Source organism: Nerophis lumbriciformis, linkage group LG17, assembly GCF_033978685.3.
Source record: "Nerophis lumbriciformis linkage group LG17, RoL_Nlum_v2.1, whole genome shotgun sequence".
Classification (NCBI taxonomy): domain Eukaryota; kingdom Metazoa; phylum Chordata; class Actinopteri; order Syngnathiformes; family Syngnathidae; genus Nerophis; species Nerophis lumbriciformis.
Window position 1 is genome coordinate 5,351,907 of NC_084564.2, and position 13,218 is coordinate 5,365,124.

The following is a 13,218-nucleotide window of genomic DNA, read 5'->3' on the forward strand; positions in this document are numbered from 1 at the left end:
TCCCGGGACAAATATTCTCCCGAAAATCTCCCGATTTTCAGCCGGAGCTGGAAGCCACGCCCCCTCCAGCTCCATGCGGACCTGAGTGAGGACAGCCTTTTTTCATGACTGGAGGACAACAGGGTGACAAGAACTAAATCATCCAGACTAGAGATAAATTGTATTATTATGTTTATCTTACCTAAAAATAAATATATTTATTAATTAAAAAATAATAATAATAAATACATTTTTATTATATTTTGCTAAAAACATCAAAATTAATTGTGTTTTTCTTTGTATTTTTTCCTGACTCCTTATTACATCCAGCCATAGAATTATACATTAAAATAAACATATTTGAAATAATTGATTTTTAATTATCATAATAATTCATTTAAAATGACCATATTTAATTATTAAAATAATTGCTTGTTTATCAACAACTTTAGCATTTTATTCATTACATTTTGAAACTCTCAGAAGCCAAGTTATGTTGTATTCCTTAAGATTTATTTATGCAAGTTTGAAGTATCAATTATCTAAACACAGTTTTGTTTGCATAATTTCAGGATGTAGAGATACCCACGCCCCGCCCCACCCTCGACCACGCCCCCACCCCCCACCTCCCGAAATCGGAGGTCTCAAGGTTGGCAAGTATGCATAATTAGGACACTACTGCTCCAACCTCAGGGTACGCCCCCATTAGTACAGGTGAGGTAGTGTAGCATGCCTTCACTTCATATGACCAATAATAATCACTGGTGATTGTCTTGTTTATCAGACCCCCCCTGAGCCACACCCACCACCTGTCAATCAACCATCTCACTCGTCTATACTTTCAATCTCAAAAAGTGCCTTTATGAAACATGTGAATATTGAATAAACAGACTCTTAATCCCCCCCCCTTGTCATTAACGATAGATATTTGTTGTGGCGGGAGGGCAAGATGTCACGGTCTAATTTGCATAATTGGCTAAGACGTATTTTACAAAATGCTAAAAAAGACAAGTCTTATGTTGAGTGTTTCATATTTTTCTTCTTCCATTTTTGCTTTTTTTTATTTCTACTTTGCTTATAAAAACAGGCTTCCTGTAAAGCCATTTAAAAAAAAAAAAAATGTCTATTTGTGGCAGTCCAAATGTATTCATGGCAGGCCGCCACAAAAATAAAAAAAATATAAGGGGAAAATGTTCAATAAAACATCCAACATCTTTATAATTAATCAATATATTAAATTAACCTCCTTTTCTTGACTAGAACATATTTCATAAATATTATTGTGTGTAAATATTAAAGTTGCGGAGTCAAGCTGGCTTTGAGTTTTTATTAAGAAAAGTGTCATCGACTGTATGGGCCCGCTAAGGCTCGACAAACTGACCCAGAAACAGTTGTGACATCATCACCATTTGTTGAGACCTGATAGAGCAGACCACAGACCTGAGCAGCAACAAATATAATAACAGAAAAGATTTGAGCCCGAAGGGTTCCGAACAGGTCTGAGCTCTGCGTGCGTCCATTAGAGCCGTCAATGTGGCTCGTGGACACTAAAATGTCACGTGACCAAGCAATTTTCACTGACACCATGTCAGCATCATGATGACGGTTTGTGAGGGGAGACGCTCCACACGGCGTGAGAAACAAGAGATTTAAAAAGTGCAAAAGAGTGGGCCAAGCTCAACCTAACGTTTAAAAAAAAAAAGGAAAAACAAAAAGGAAAGGGAATAAATCCTAAGGGGCTGAAAATCAGAGCGGCATCTTGTTGCCCTCCACGCTGATTTTGACGGCGTGACCTATCTTGGTGAGGCGGCGGATGTCGGCGAATCGTCGCATCTGTTTGTCCACGCGGTTCATCCCTCCTCTCTTCATGGGACCCTGAGGGACGCACAGAAAGCAGGCGAGTTTTAGCCAAAGCAACACATTGCTGTTGTCACGGCGACAGGAAGCAGCGTCATGTCATCCCAAGTCGGACGGACAAAGCACACGCACGCACACGCACGCACGCCGACCAGGTTAGAGCGGGTGGGATTGTGAGTGTCCATCACTGCAGCATCATGCAGGAAGCACTTACTGCCCCCCTCAGATGAAGAGCAGGTACTACAGGGGCATTCTGTTGCCCTCCACGCTGATCTTGACGGCGCCCTGAGGACGTTGCCGCTTCCGCTGCTCGGCAAAGCGCCGCTTGTGCTTCTCCAGGAGGCTGAGGCCTTTTTTATAGGCGTTCTGCAGAGGACCAATCACAAATCACCAATGCTCCACTCTTCTTAGGGGCCGCCATCCTTCCTTGGTGTGTGCTGCTTACAAGTGCTTGAAGTTGTTTTACCATCAGTGATATCACCATAAAATATGTAAGGCCCTACAAATTATATATATATATATATATATATATATATATATATATATATATATATATATATATATATATATATATTAGAGATGCGCGGTTTGCGGACACAACCGCGGAGTCCGCGGATTATCCGCGGGTCGGGCGGTTGAAATAAAAAAAAATTAGATTTTATCCGCGGGTCGGGCGGTTGAAATTAAAAAAAATTAGATTTTAAATAGATTCAAGCGGGTGGCAGTTAAACCAATTCGGAAATATATACAGGTAAAAGCCAGTAAATTAGAATATTTTGAAAAACTTGATTTATTTCAGTAATTGCATTCAAAAGGTGTAACTTGTACATTATATTTATTCATTGCACACAGACTGATGCATTCAAATGTTTATTTCATTTAATTTTGATGATTTGAAGTGGCAACAAATGAAAATCCAAAATTCTGTGTGTCACAAAATTAGAATATTACTTAAGGCTAATACAAAAAAGGGATATTTAGAAATGTTGGCCAACTGAAAAGTATGAAAATGAAAAATATGAGCATGTACAATACTCAATACTTGGTTGGAGCTCCTTTTGCCTCAATTACTGCGTTAATGCGGCGTGGCATGGAGTCGATGAGTTTCTGGCACTGCTCAGGTGTTATGAGAGCCCAGGTTGCTCTGATAGTGGCCTTCAACTCTTCTGCGTTTTTGGGTCTGGCATTCTGCATCTTCCTTTTCACAATACCCCACAGATTTTCTATGGGGCTAAAGTCAGGGGAGTTGGCGGGCCAATTTAGAACAGAAATACCATGGTCCGTAAACCAGGCACGGGTAGATTTTGCGCTGTGTGCAGGCGCCAAGTCCTGTTGGAACTTGAAATCTCCATCTCCATAGAGCAGGTCAGCAGCAGGAAGCATGAAGTGCTCTAAAACTTGCTGGTAGACGGCTGCGTTGACCCTGGATCTCAGGAAACAGAGTGGACCGACACCAGCAGATGACATGGCACCCCAAACCATCACCCAACCATGCAAATTGTGCATTTCCTTTGGAAATCGAGGTCCCAGAGTCTGGAGGAAGACAGGAGAGGCACAGGATCCACGTTGCCTGAAGTCTAGTGTAAAGTTTCCACCATCAGTGATGGTTTGGGGTGCCATGTCATCTGCTGGTGTCAGTCCACTCTGTTTCCTGAGATCCAGGGTCAACGCAAGTCAAGTGTGTGAGTCTGTTCTGAAGTCTACAGTAAAGAGACGTACTTCAGCCCCTCGCCTGTTTATTGCCTCCAACTCAATATATTACAACAACATTGCTCCATGCGGACCTGGAGGGGGCGTGGCCTCTAGGTCCGCCTGAATTTTCGGGAGAGGCGCTGAATTTCGGGAGTCTCCCGGAAAATCCGGGAGGGTTGGCAAGTATGGCATATTAGCTAATGCTAAATACAAATGTACAAATATGCATGAAAACACTCCTAACGACATCACACATGATATGGTTTAGTAAGTAAGAATTGTTTTAGTTAAATTGGGAAACTTTAAGTGGTGAATAAAGAATCCTTTCGAGCAGAAACGCTACAGACGGTTATACTTCTGGTTCAAGGTAGGGATGTCCCGATCCGATATTTGGATCGGATCGGCTGCCGATATTTGCCAAAAATTGCGTATCGGCAAGGCATGGGAAAATGCCGATCCAGATCCAGTTTTTAAAAAACTCCGGTCCGTGTTTTCCAACGCACCGATTTAAATAATACATTCCACTTTTCTGCTGCGCCCTAATTTCCGTTCCGCATTTTCCAGCACACCTTCAACACATCCACAGGTCTGTGAATTCTCACGCAGTTGCTTTTAGCTGCTGGCATTACACGACAGGCTCTTCTCACTCTTTCCTGTGTCTCCTTCTCACAGACAGCAAGTGCACCTTCTTACACACGTCACATACTGTCACGTCATACATCACATACTGTCACGTCATACGTCACATACGTATACGTCCTCCCCGAGCAGAGAGGTAGCAGCATGGCTAACGTTAGCTGTGATGCTAGCGCAGCCATGCGAGCAACGCTCCCTCTAAGGAGCTTGCCTGTGCAATTGCGCACTGTTTAAGCGTCCTCTGCACATAGCAAATCTATGCCACGCACAAAATCAAATAAAAAAATAAGCGCATAACAATTTTCGACACACGGACACGACAGAGAAAACAATTTTCGTCATCATTGTTCAAATATTGTGATGTCTGTCGAGACGCTTATCTCCATTCGGTGCCACACGCCCACACCATCAAAATGCCGAGGCAAAAATTTCCACATCAACACCGTATGAAAAAATTAGTGATTTTTTTAGTTGTGATTTCCTTCTCTGCATGAAAGTTTAAAAATAGCATATATTAATGCAGTATGAAGAAGAATGTTTTAATGTAGACATGCAAGCCTTGAAAGAAAATTTTGAAAATCAAGACTACATTTCCTGCAAATGGGTGCATTTCTACCCTATATTTTAACTTTAGATTTATTCTCATATCAAACTCTTTTGGCTGTCTTTTTGACACTTACATCCGGCGCCCCCCTCCACACCCTGGATTATAAATAATGTAAATAATTCAATGTGATTATCTTGTGTGATGACTGTATTATGATGATAGTATATATCTGATAGTATATATCTGTATCATGAATCAATTTAAGTGGACCCCGACTTAAACAAGTTGAAAAACTTATTCGGGTGTTACCATTTAGTGGTCAATTGTACGGAATATGTACTTCACTGTGCAACCTACTAATAAAAGTCTCAATCAATCAATCAAAACACATAGAATCATCATACTGCTGTGATTATATGCATCAAGTGTTCATTCAAGGCTAAGGCAAAATATCGAGATATATATTGTGTATCGCAATATGGCCTCAAAATATCGCAATATTAAAAAAAGGCCATATCGCCCAGCCCTAGTTCAATGATGCCATTTCTGTTTGTCATGTATAATTTTGTCTATTTTGTGTTTATCCTTGAATAAACAGGTCAGTTTCTTGTTACCAACCATTGTGTATTATTCAAACTCCCCTAATTCAGCTGGCTAGTTGTTATCAAGAGTACTAAAACCCTTTTCAACATGATTCTGACAACTAAGTAGGCTAAATAACTTTAAACTTTAATACATGCTCGGATAGGCCAGTATCGGTCAGTATCGGTATCGGATCGGAAATGCAAAAACAATATCGGTATCGGATCGGAAGTGCAAAAACCTGGATCGGGACATCCCTAGTTCAAGGCATTAAAACAAAAAGTACATTTCCAAACCGCAACACCTGCAGTGGGCGAACTTGTCCAAAAGATGGTGCCATAGCACAAACAATAACACCCCATTTCAGTGTCTCCGCGTGGGTTTAATGAAAACTATTAAACACAAAACATTATGGCCATTCGCAAAGAAAAACCCAATAAAATTAGCCGCACCATTTTATAATTTGCATGGTTCGAAGCGTGTGAATAAAGTAGCGACTCATAGTCCGTAATTTACGGTAGAAAGTATAAAGTTCTGTAAATAATCTTGTTGACTGACACCCGGACTTCCACTGGAAGCGTAAATGCTACTCAACGGCACCGCCACAGAAAGTCTCCGCCCTCTGCCGTCCACCAATCCTCACTGCCGTTCTGATGCGCATTGTTGGGGCTCCGCCATGCAGTTAAGTAGCGCAGACTTTTCCGAGATCTCACAAATTTGCGCATGCTCATGTGATAAGTGGAGTTGTAGTAATTACAACAAAAACAGCTTATTCTGTCCTTCCAGAGGAGAAGAAGCAAATACACTCGGTGCTGCTATCAAAAATACATAGCGGGTGATGAACGGCAACACCGCGTAACGTCTCAAGCTTTTCCGTCCATCAATACCCCTTGGCGGGCATCTGTGACGGCACTGTCTTGACTTGTGGAAAAGACGCCAGTTTTGCCTTGCCGAACAAGTACTTCATTAATACCACAACAGTAACATCATCCCTGGCGAGCGCTGTGCATGCCAGCCATCCATCCATCCATCCATCTTCTTCCGCTTATCCGAGGTCGGGTCGCGGGGGCAGCAGCCTAAGCAGGGAAGCCCAGACTTCCCTCTCCCAAGCAACTTCGTCCAGCTCCTCCCGGGGGATCCCGAGGCGTTCCCAGGCCAGCCGGGAGACATAGTCTTCCCAACGTGTCCTGGGTCTTCCCCGTGGCCTCCTACCGGTCGGACGTGCCCTAAACACCTCCCGAGGGAGGCGATCGGGTGGCATCCTGACCAGATGCCCGAACCACCTCATCTGGCTCCTCTCGGTGTGGAGGAGCAGCGGCTTTACTTTGAGCTCCCCCCGGATGACAGAGCTTCTCACCCTATCTCTAACGGAGAGACCTGCCACCCGGCGGAGGAAACTCATTTCGGCCGCTTGTACCCGTGATCTTGTCCTTTCGCTCATAACCCAAAGCTCATGACCATAGGTGAGGATGGGAACGTAGATCGACCGGTAAATTGAGAGCTTTGCCTTCCGGCTCAGCTCCTTCTTCACCACAACGGATCGATACAGCGTCCGCATTACTGAAGATGCCGCACCGATCCGCCTGTCGATCTCACGATCCACTCTTCCCTCACTCGTGAACAAGACTCCGAGGTACTTGAACTCCTCCACTTGGGGCAGGGTCTCCTCCCCAACCCGAAGATGGCATTCCACCCTTTTCCGGGCGAGAACCATGGACTCGGACTTGGAGGTGCTGATTCTCATCCCAGTCGCTTCACACTCGGCTGCGAACCGATCCAGTGAGAGCTGAAGATCCTGGCCAGATGAAGCCATCAGGACCACATCATCTGCAAAAAGCAGAGACCTAATCCTGCAGCCACCAAACCGGATCCCCTCAACGCCTTGACTGTGCCTAGAAATTCTGTCCATAAAAGTTATGAACAGAATCGGTGACAAAGGGCAGCCTTGGCGGAGTCCAACCCTCACTGGAAACGTGTCCGACTTACTGCCGGCAATGCGGACCAAGCTCTGACACTGATCATACAGGGAGCGGACCGCCAAAATCAGACAGTCCGATACCCCATACTCTCTGAGCACTCCCCACAGGACTTCCCGAGGGACACGGTCGAATGCCTTCTCCAAGTCCACAAAGCACATGTAGACTGGTTGGGCAAACTCCCATGCACCCTCAAGGACCCTGCCGAGAGTATAGAGCTGGTCCACAGTTCCACGACCAGGACGAAAACCACATTGTTCCTCCTGAATCCGAGGTTCGACTATCCGGCGTAGCCTCCTCTCCAGTACACCTGAATAGACCTTACCGGGAAGGCTGAGGAGTGTGATCCCACGATAGTTAGAACACACCCTCCGGTTCCCCTTCTTAAAGAGAGGAACCACCACCCCGGTCTGCCAATCCAGAGGCTGTGCATGCACGGCTCCTGTTCAGGATATGACTGTGATATGATTATTTGATGTTGGAACTCCAGAATCACATCCAATTGTGTCAACGAGGTGAAATTACCCAGGAAAACCTTTGACAAATAGAGGACGTTTCAAAGTGTAAAATATGATTCGCCTTGCGCACGGACTATTTTATTTTGAAAGTAAAAAAATATTTTGTGTTTGTGCATGACTTCCTGTCCAACACAAGCAGATTTTAGTCAAAAGTAATCTGCCATGTTGTGACTACCGTCAAAAATACAAACTCTTCGTATATTTAGCGCAGAGATGAGAGATCGACCCATACGGTCTTTTTATTAATACTATTTTATTAGCAGTCAAGGAGGCCGATAACCGACATTTGCAGTAAAACTTAGCTAAACATGAATAGTATACGTCAGTTACAGCTGCATAAGGCTTTAAGTTGTTTTTTAACATTATTTTTGAGGAACATAACATTTTATGCGGAGCTAATGTTGTGGTTAATTTAGCACCAAAAACTTTAGGAGTTATCACAAACACCTTTATCACGTGTCCATGAGGAGCATCAACATTTGCATTTCAAAATATGGCATGTGAGATTATACTACATCACAATAACTTGCAAACTAACCAATTTAATAGCGGTTTATGGATTTAAAACATTGTAAGGTTTTCCTTGTGAGGAACCATGTGCAGCCAGCTTAGCAGAAAGGAGCACTGGTTGATACTACTAACTTACTCTCTACTCATCACAATTTTTAATACTAAATACTGGTATCATACGTGTGTTGTATTGTATCTGCTAAAGTCGGTCTGTTGTAATTGTATGTAAAAAAAACAAAACGGCCAATATCGATAAAAAAAAGGCTAATATCGATATAACATACCTGCCAACTTTTGAAATCAGAAAAACCTAGTAGCCAGGGTCCAGGGGCCACAGGCCCCGGTAGGTCCAGGACAAAGTCCTGGTGGGGGGTTCCTTCGCCCCCCGACGCAAAATGATTATTAGCATTCAGACAGGTTAAAATGTTGCTAAAACCATCACTTTTCTATCAGTCACAGTGACTTTTCAAAACAAAAATATTACAGCAAAAATCATATGGGTTGATTGACATGTTTATTCTGTAAGCTAACTTCAATAGTTTGAAATTATTTTGACAGTTAATGCCAGTTATCCTGTCAACCTTCCACAAGACTTCAATTTGTTAATTGAAAGTATAAACACTTTTTACAGTAAACAAATGGTAAAACAGTACTAAACAATTCCATTAAAAAAAAAATTGGTGTCATTATTAACTTTCTGTCCAAGCTTGTATAATCTACTGCCTTGTTCAATTGTATAAAATATTCTGTGCTTAAAATTCACATTTCTATCACAATTATCATACTGTAAACATGGTAAGCTAACTTCATTAAAATTAATAGTCCTGTCAATAGCATGGAATTACAATTCAATTGTAGTTTTTTTGTAAGCCTTTCAAAAGAATTCAAAATATGAAAAATTTATGAAAATTAATTTAAGCCATCAGACACTTGAAAAGTGGCACATCACATCTCTACTGTAATCATTTTAACTTTTCAACAGAAATAGCACTGCAAAAATATTAAGGACATACTTCTTTATTTTGGTAGTTATGCTGTCAACATTTAACAAGATTTCTTCAACTTGGACTTGAAAGCATAAATAGTATAAACACTTTTAACAGTATAACAGTACTAAACAATTCCAATAGATAACACTGGTGTCATTACCTTTTTGTTTGCTCAATTATTGCCTCCGTAAATAAAACTTTGGCATTTATCACATCCAAAGAATCTGTTTGGGCGACGAAAAACGTTGAAGGTTTTCCACTTGTATCGCTAGCAACGGCATTAGACTTGTGTTTTTTTGTCCCAACGTGGTCTTTTACATCGCTAATTCCTCCGTGTCCGATCGAAAAATCTTGTCTGCACAAGGTGCAATTCGCGTAGTTTTCACCCTTTTTGGAACGGATAATTATTCCCGGATAGGCTTTTGAATACTAGCATTAACTAGCTTTTTATCTTATGTTGTATTTTTCCATTGTATAATGTCTGTTATTGCATGTATTCTTTGCATTTTTATTTTGTATGCTCCTATATGGACCCCAGGAAGACTAGCAGTCGCCATGGCGTCAGCTAATGGGGATCCATTCAATAAACAATAAACAATAAACAATATTCTTCACGGAATGACTGCCGTTTTCTTTTCGGTTTAAGACTCGTATGCGATTTTTCTCCGGCTGATTCCATGATCGTTCGCTCGTTTGGAAACAATGGCCTCGTGCTTGGCAGCAGTGTTATAAATAGCCTCGCGCATGGCATTCGGAATGGCTCGATAGGAAGTTACGGGAAGCAGTGTCGATTGTTATTGTTGTTACGCAATTTCGTGAATAAAACTTTTTTTTAAATATATTTTTTTAATTAATGAAAAAACGTATTTTTTATCACTGCAACCGTAACCCGGAATAGGTTGATGAAAACCGTACTAATTACGGGAAAACCGGAGTAGTTGGCAGGTATGATATAAGTCAACATGCCAAAAATCGCCCAGGCCGACATTCAGTCCATCGCTTGCAGGGACGCGGTACCGCACAGGCATTGGATTGCCGTGCCATAAGCAAGGGGTCCACCGGTGGTGGAAACTGACACATTGATTCGAATGAAAACGGAAAGAGTCCACCGCCGTGGCGGCGCCCCTCCGCAGCCATTGCGCATCCAGTGGAAATCCGGGGTAGACAACCACAGTAGTGTGTTGTGTTTCATTACTTTGTTTCTTTTCACACCTTGATCGACGAGGAGACGTTCAGATTGACCACTTACCCTGCTGGATTCCATCTCCATGTTCCATTTGGGTCGCACGACGTAGTCTTTGTTGGAGGGCATCGGCACGCGAGCCCTGGCACAGAAGCCCGGGTCTCCGGGTCGCAGCGCTCTGTGGACCGCACACAAAGTTAAACAACATTCACGTCAATTTGAACTGCGTTTTTTCGACGTCTCATTGGATTACACGCGAGTCAGCAGTTACCATGGCAACACTATCCAACTTACTTCTCCTCTCCCGTCAGCTGCTTCTCCAGGTCTCGACGTGGCGTCTGACCTCCAGAACTGAGGAGACAAAGAGGAGGAGGAGGTCAGCGTCATGATAGGGACTTGACCAGTCCACTGAACCAGGACCTGCTCCTCAGGTCCAACCTCTCATGCGGTTATTGTTACTGTTCACCGCAGAGCAGCCAACATGACATCACACACTTTCCAGAACATTCCGAAACCAACAATGAATGTCTCTGAAGGTTCTGAGCCTTTTCTCTTTAACCCTAAGCTACCCCGTGTCCCTTTTATCCTGACACGTTGGACAGGTGAGCATGCGTGTCGGAGAACATGCAACACCTGCTATTCATCTCAGCCTAAAAGGGGCGGGGCTTTAAAATACCACGCAAAGGCTGCAGAAGCTTGCATTGTCTCTGCTAAACTTTGTACTGATGATTTGACCGCGCCCACACTGCAAAAAGGCAGTGCTCAAAAACAAGAAAAAAAAAAAAAAAAAATTTGGGATATTTTATTTGAACTAAGCAAAATTATCTGCCAATAGAACAAGACAATTCGGCTTGTCAACACTTTCCAAAACAAGTAAAAATAGCTAACCTCAATGAACCCAAAAATACCTTAAAATAAGTATATTCTCACTAATAACAAGTGCACTTTTCTTGGTAGAATTTTTTTTTTACCTTTTTTCTCAATATGTTGAAATATATTCTTAAATTAAGTAAATTCTAGTGCCATTATTTTGACATAATGATATGCGCTCGGCATCATGATTTTTTTTTTCATGCTTGAAGTAAGAAATTATTACTTTAATGATGGCCTCACCTGCCATCATGGAAAGAAAAAAAATGTAAAAATAAAAACATTTTATTAAATTGTTATATGTATCCAGTGATTATACTATAAAGTTATTTTCCATTTAACTTCACCAGTTTTAGATTATTTTTATTCAAATTCACTGAATTTTCACATTTGCCGTTCAAATACTGAGAAGAGACGGTGCGGTGATCAGGAGCCAGTTGAGGCACGTCACTCAGTGCCTCAACATGGATTGCGGACTCGGCTAACTGCTGGCCTGCTGTGCAGTGAGACTGTATTGCTATATGAACTATATTATACATTTCCATAGTTTAGTTAGCTGAGGTATATAATGTACAGTGTATTTTGTCAACAACTGTACGTGTGTAACGTATTTCTTGTGCTGAGCGATCATAAAACGGATGCAAAAGACGCACTGGCTGAGGCTCCAGTAATCCCGCCTCCTGCACCCCCGCCGTAGATTGCAACCCCTGACGGGAGTGTTATATCAACTAAAGCCCACACTTAAACTTTCCATGTGCAAGATTGAATCTATTTAAAAAAAGTTATTTCATTAGAAGCCAAAAAGTGCAAAAACAATAATGTTCGTGTTGGAGGAGTTGTGAATGACTGCAGGGCCACAACATTAGGTACACCTGCAGACTGCCGGTGTACCTAATTCACAACTCCTCCAACACGAACATTATTGTTTTTGCACTTTTTGGCTTCTTATTAAATAACTTTTGTAACCTATTTTTATGGGCTTTCTTCTTTGTGATGGTTCCTGTTATGCGCTGTTATACAGTATATGCCTTGAGCTCTTATTTTGAAGGCGCTAAGAGCGGAAGTGATGACACGTTGGAGTGGAGCGGAAGATTTTGAAAGAAGGTAAATAAAGTGGTCCTCGTGTAAACTGGAGCCTCCGTGTTTGTTATTTTGTAGTTTCATACAGTATAGGTGACATTCATAAACCCTCGGTTACACTTTTTTAAATAGATTCAATCTTGCACGTGGAAAGTTTAAGTGAGGGCTTTAGTTGATATAACACTCCCGTCAGGGGTTGCGTTAATCCAGCACAACAGCGGCGAATGGACTTCATTTATAAGTAAAGGTAAGACCATAATAACGTTTTTTTAATTAAATGTGCTTTTTTGTGTGCTACAGTTTGTATGTGTAAAGTTAAAGTTAAGTTAAAGTACCAATGATTGTCACACACACACTAGGTGTGGTGAAATTTGTCCTCTGCATTTGACCCATCCCTTGATCACCCCCTGGGAGGTGAGGGGAGCAGTGGGCAGCAGCGGCGCCGCGCCCGGGAATAATTTTTGGTGATTTAACCCCCAATTCCAACCCTTGATGCTGAGTGCCAAGCAGGGAAGAATGCTGGTATGAGCTTTTAAACATAACCTGTTAACTGCTACCAATCAAATGGTGAATAAGATAGGGTTCATATGTTTGTAAATCTGACTGTGATGAAGTCAGTGCCTCACCAGCCATCAACCTCACCGCACGTCACTGCTTGTGAGTGTTGATGACACAGCTTTGCAACAGTTGATATTCTAGTTTCAAGCATGTTTTACTCAATAAAGGTCATCAAATCTCAGCAACAAGCTGTAATACCGGTATCTTACTAAGATCATTTAGGACCAAAACACTTAAAACA

At 42.1% G+C, this 13,218-nt stretch overlaps 1 protein-coding gene across 2 annotated transcripts in view; it reads right to left on the bottom strand.

Moving 5' to 3' along the window:
* Positions 1-1,292: 1,292 nt before the first annotated feature.
* The window catches only part of iws1 (interacts with SUPT6H, CTD assembly factor 1), a 37,885-nt gene continuing 25,959 nt past the window's right edge, over positions 1,293-13,218 (bottom strand). Inside the window, exons 13-15 of one of the 2 annotated variants that reach the window (XM_061972264.1) lie at positions 10,764-10,820; positions 10,536-10,647; positions 1,293-1,854 (exon numbers count right to left, since the gene is read on the bottom strand). In XM_061972264.1, the coding sequence (XP_061828248.1) occupies positions 1,726-1,854; positions 10,536-10,647; positions 10,764-10,820 (298 nt within the window). In that variant the 3' untranslated portion in view covers positions 1,293-1,725. Of the gene's footprint in view, positions 1,855-2,049; positions 2,203-10,535; positions 10,648-10,763; positions 10,821-13,218 lie in introns of those variants that run through there. The other variant, XM_061972265.1, reaches the window with a different exon arrangement.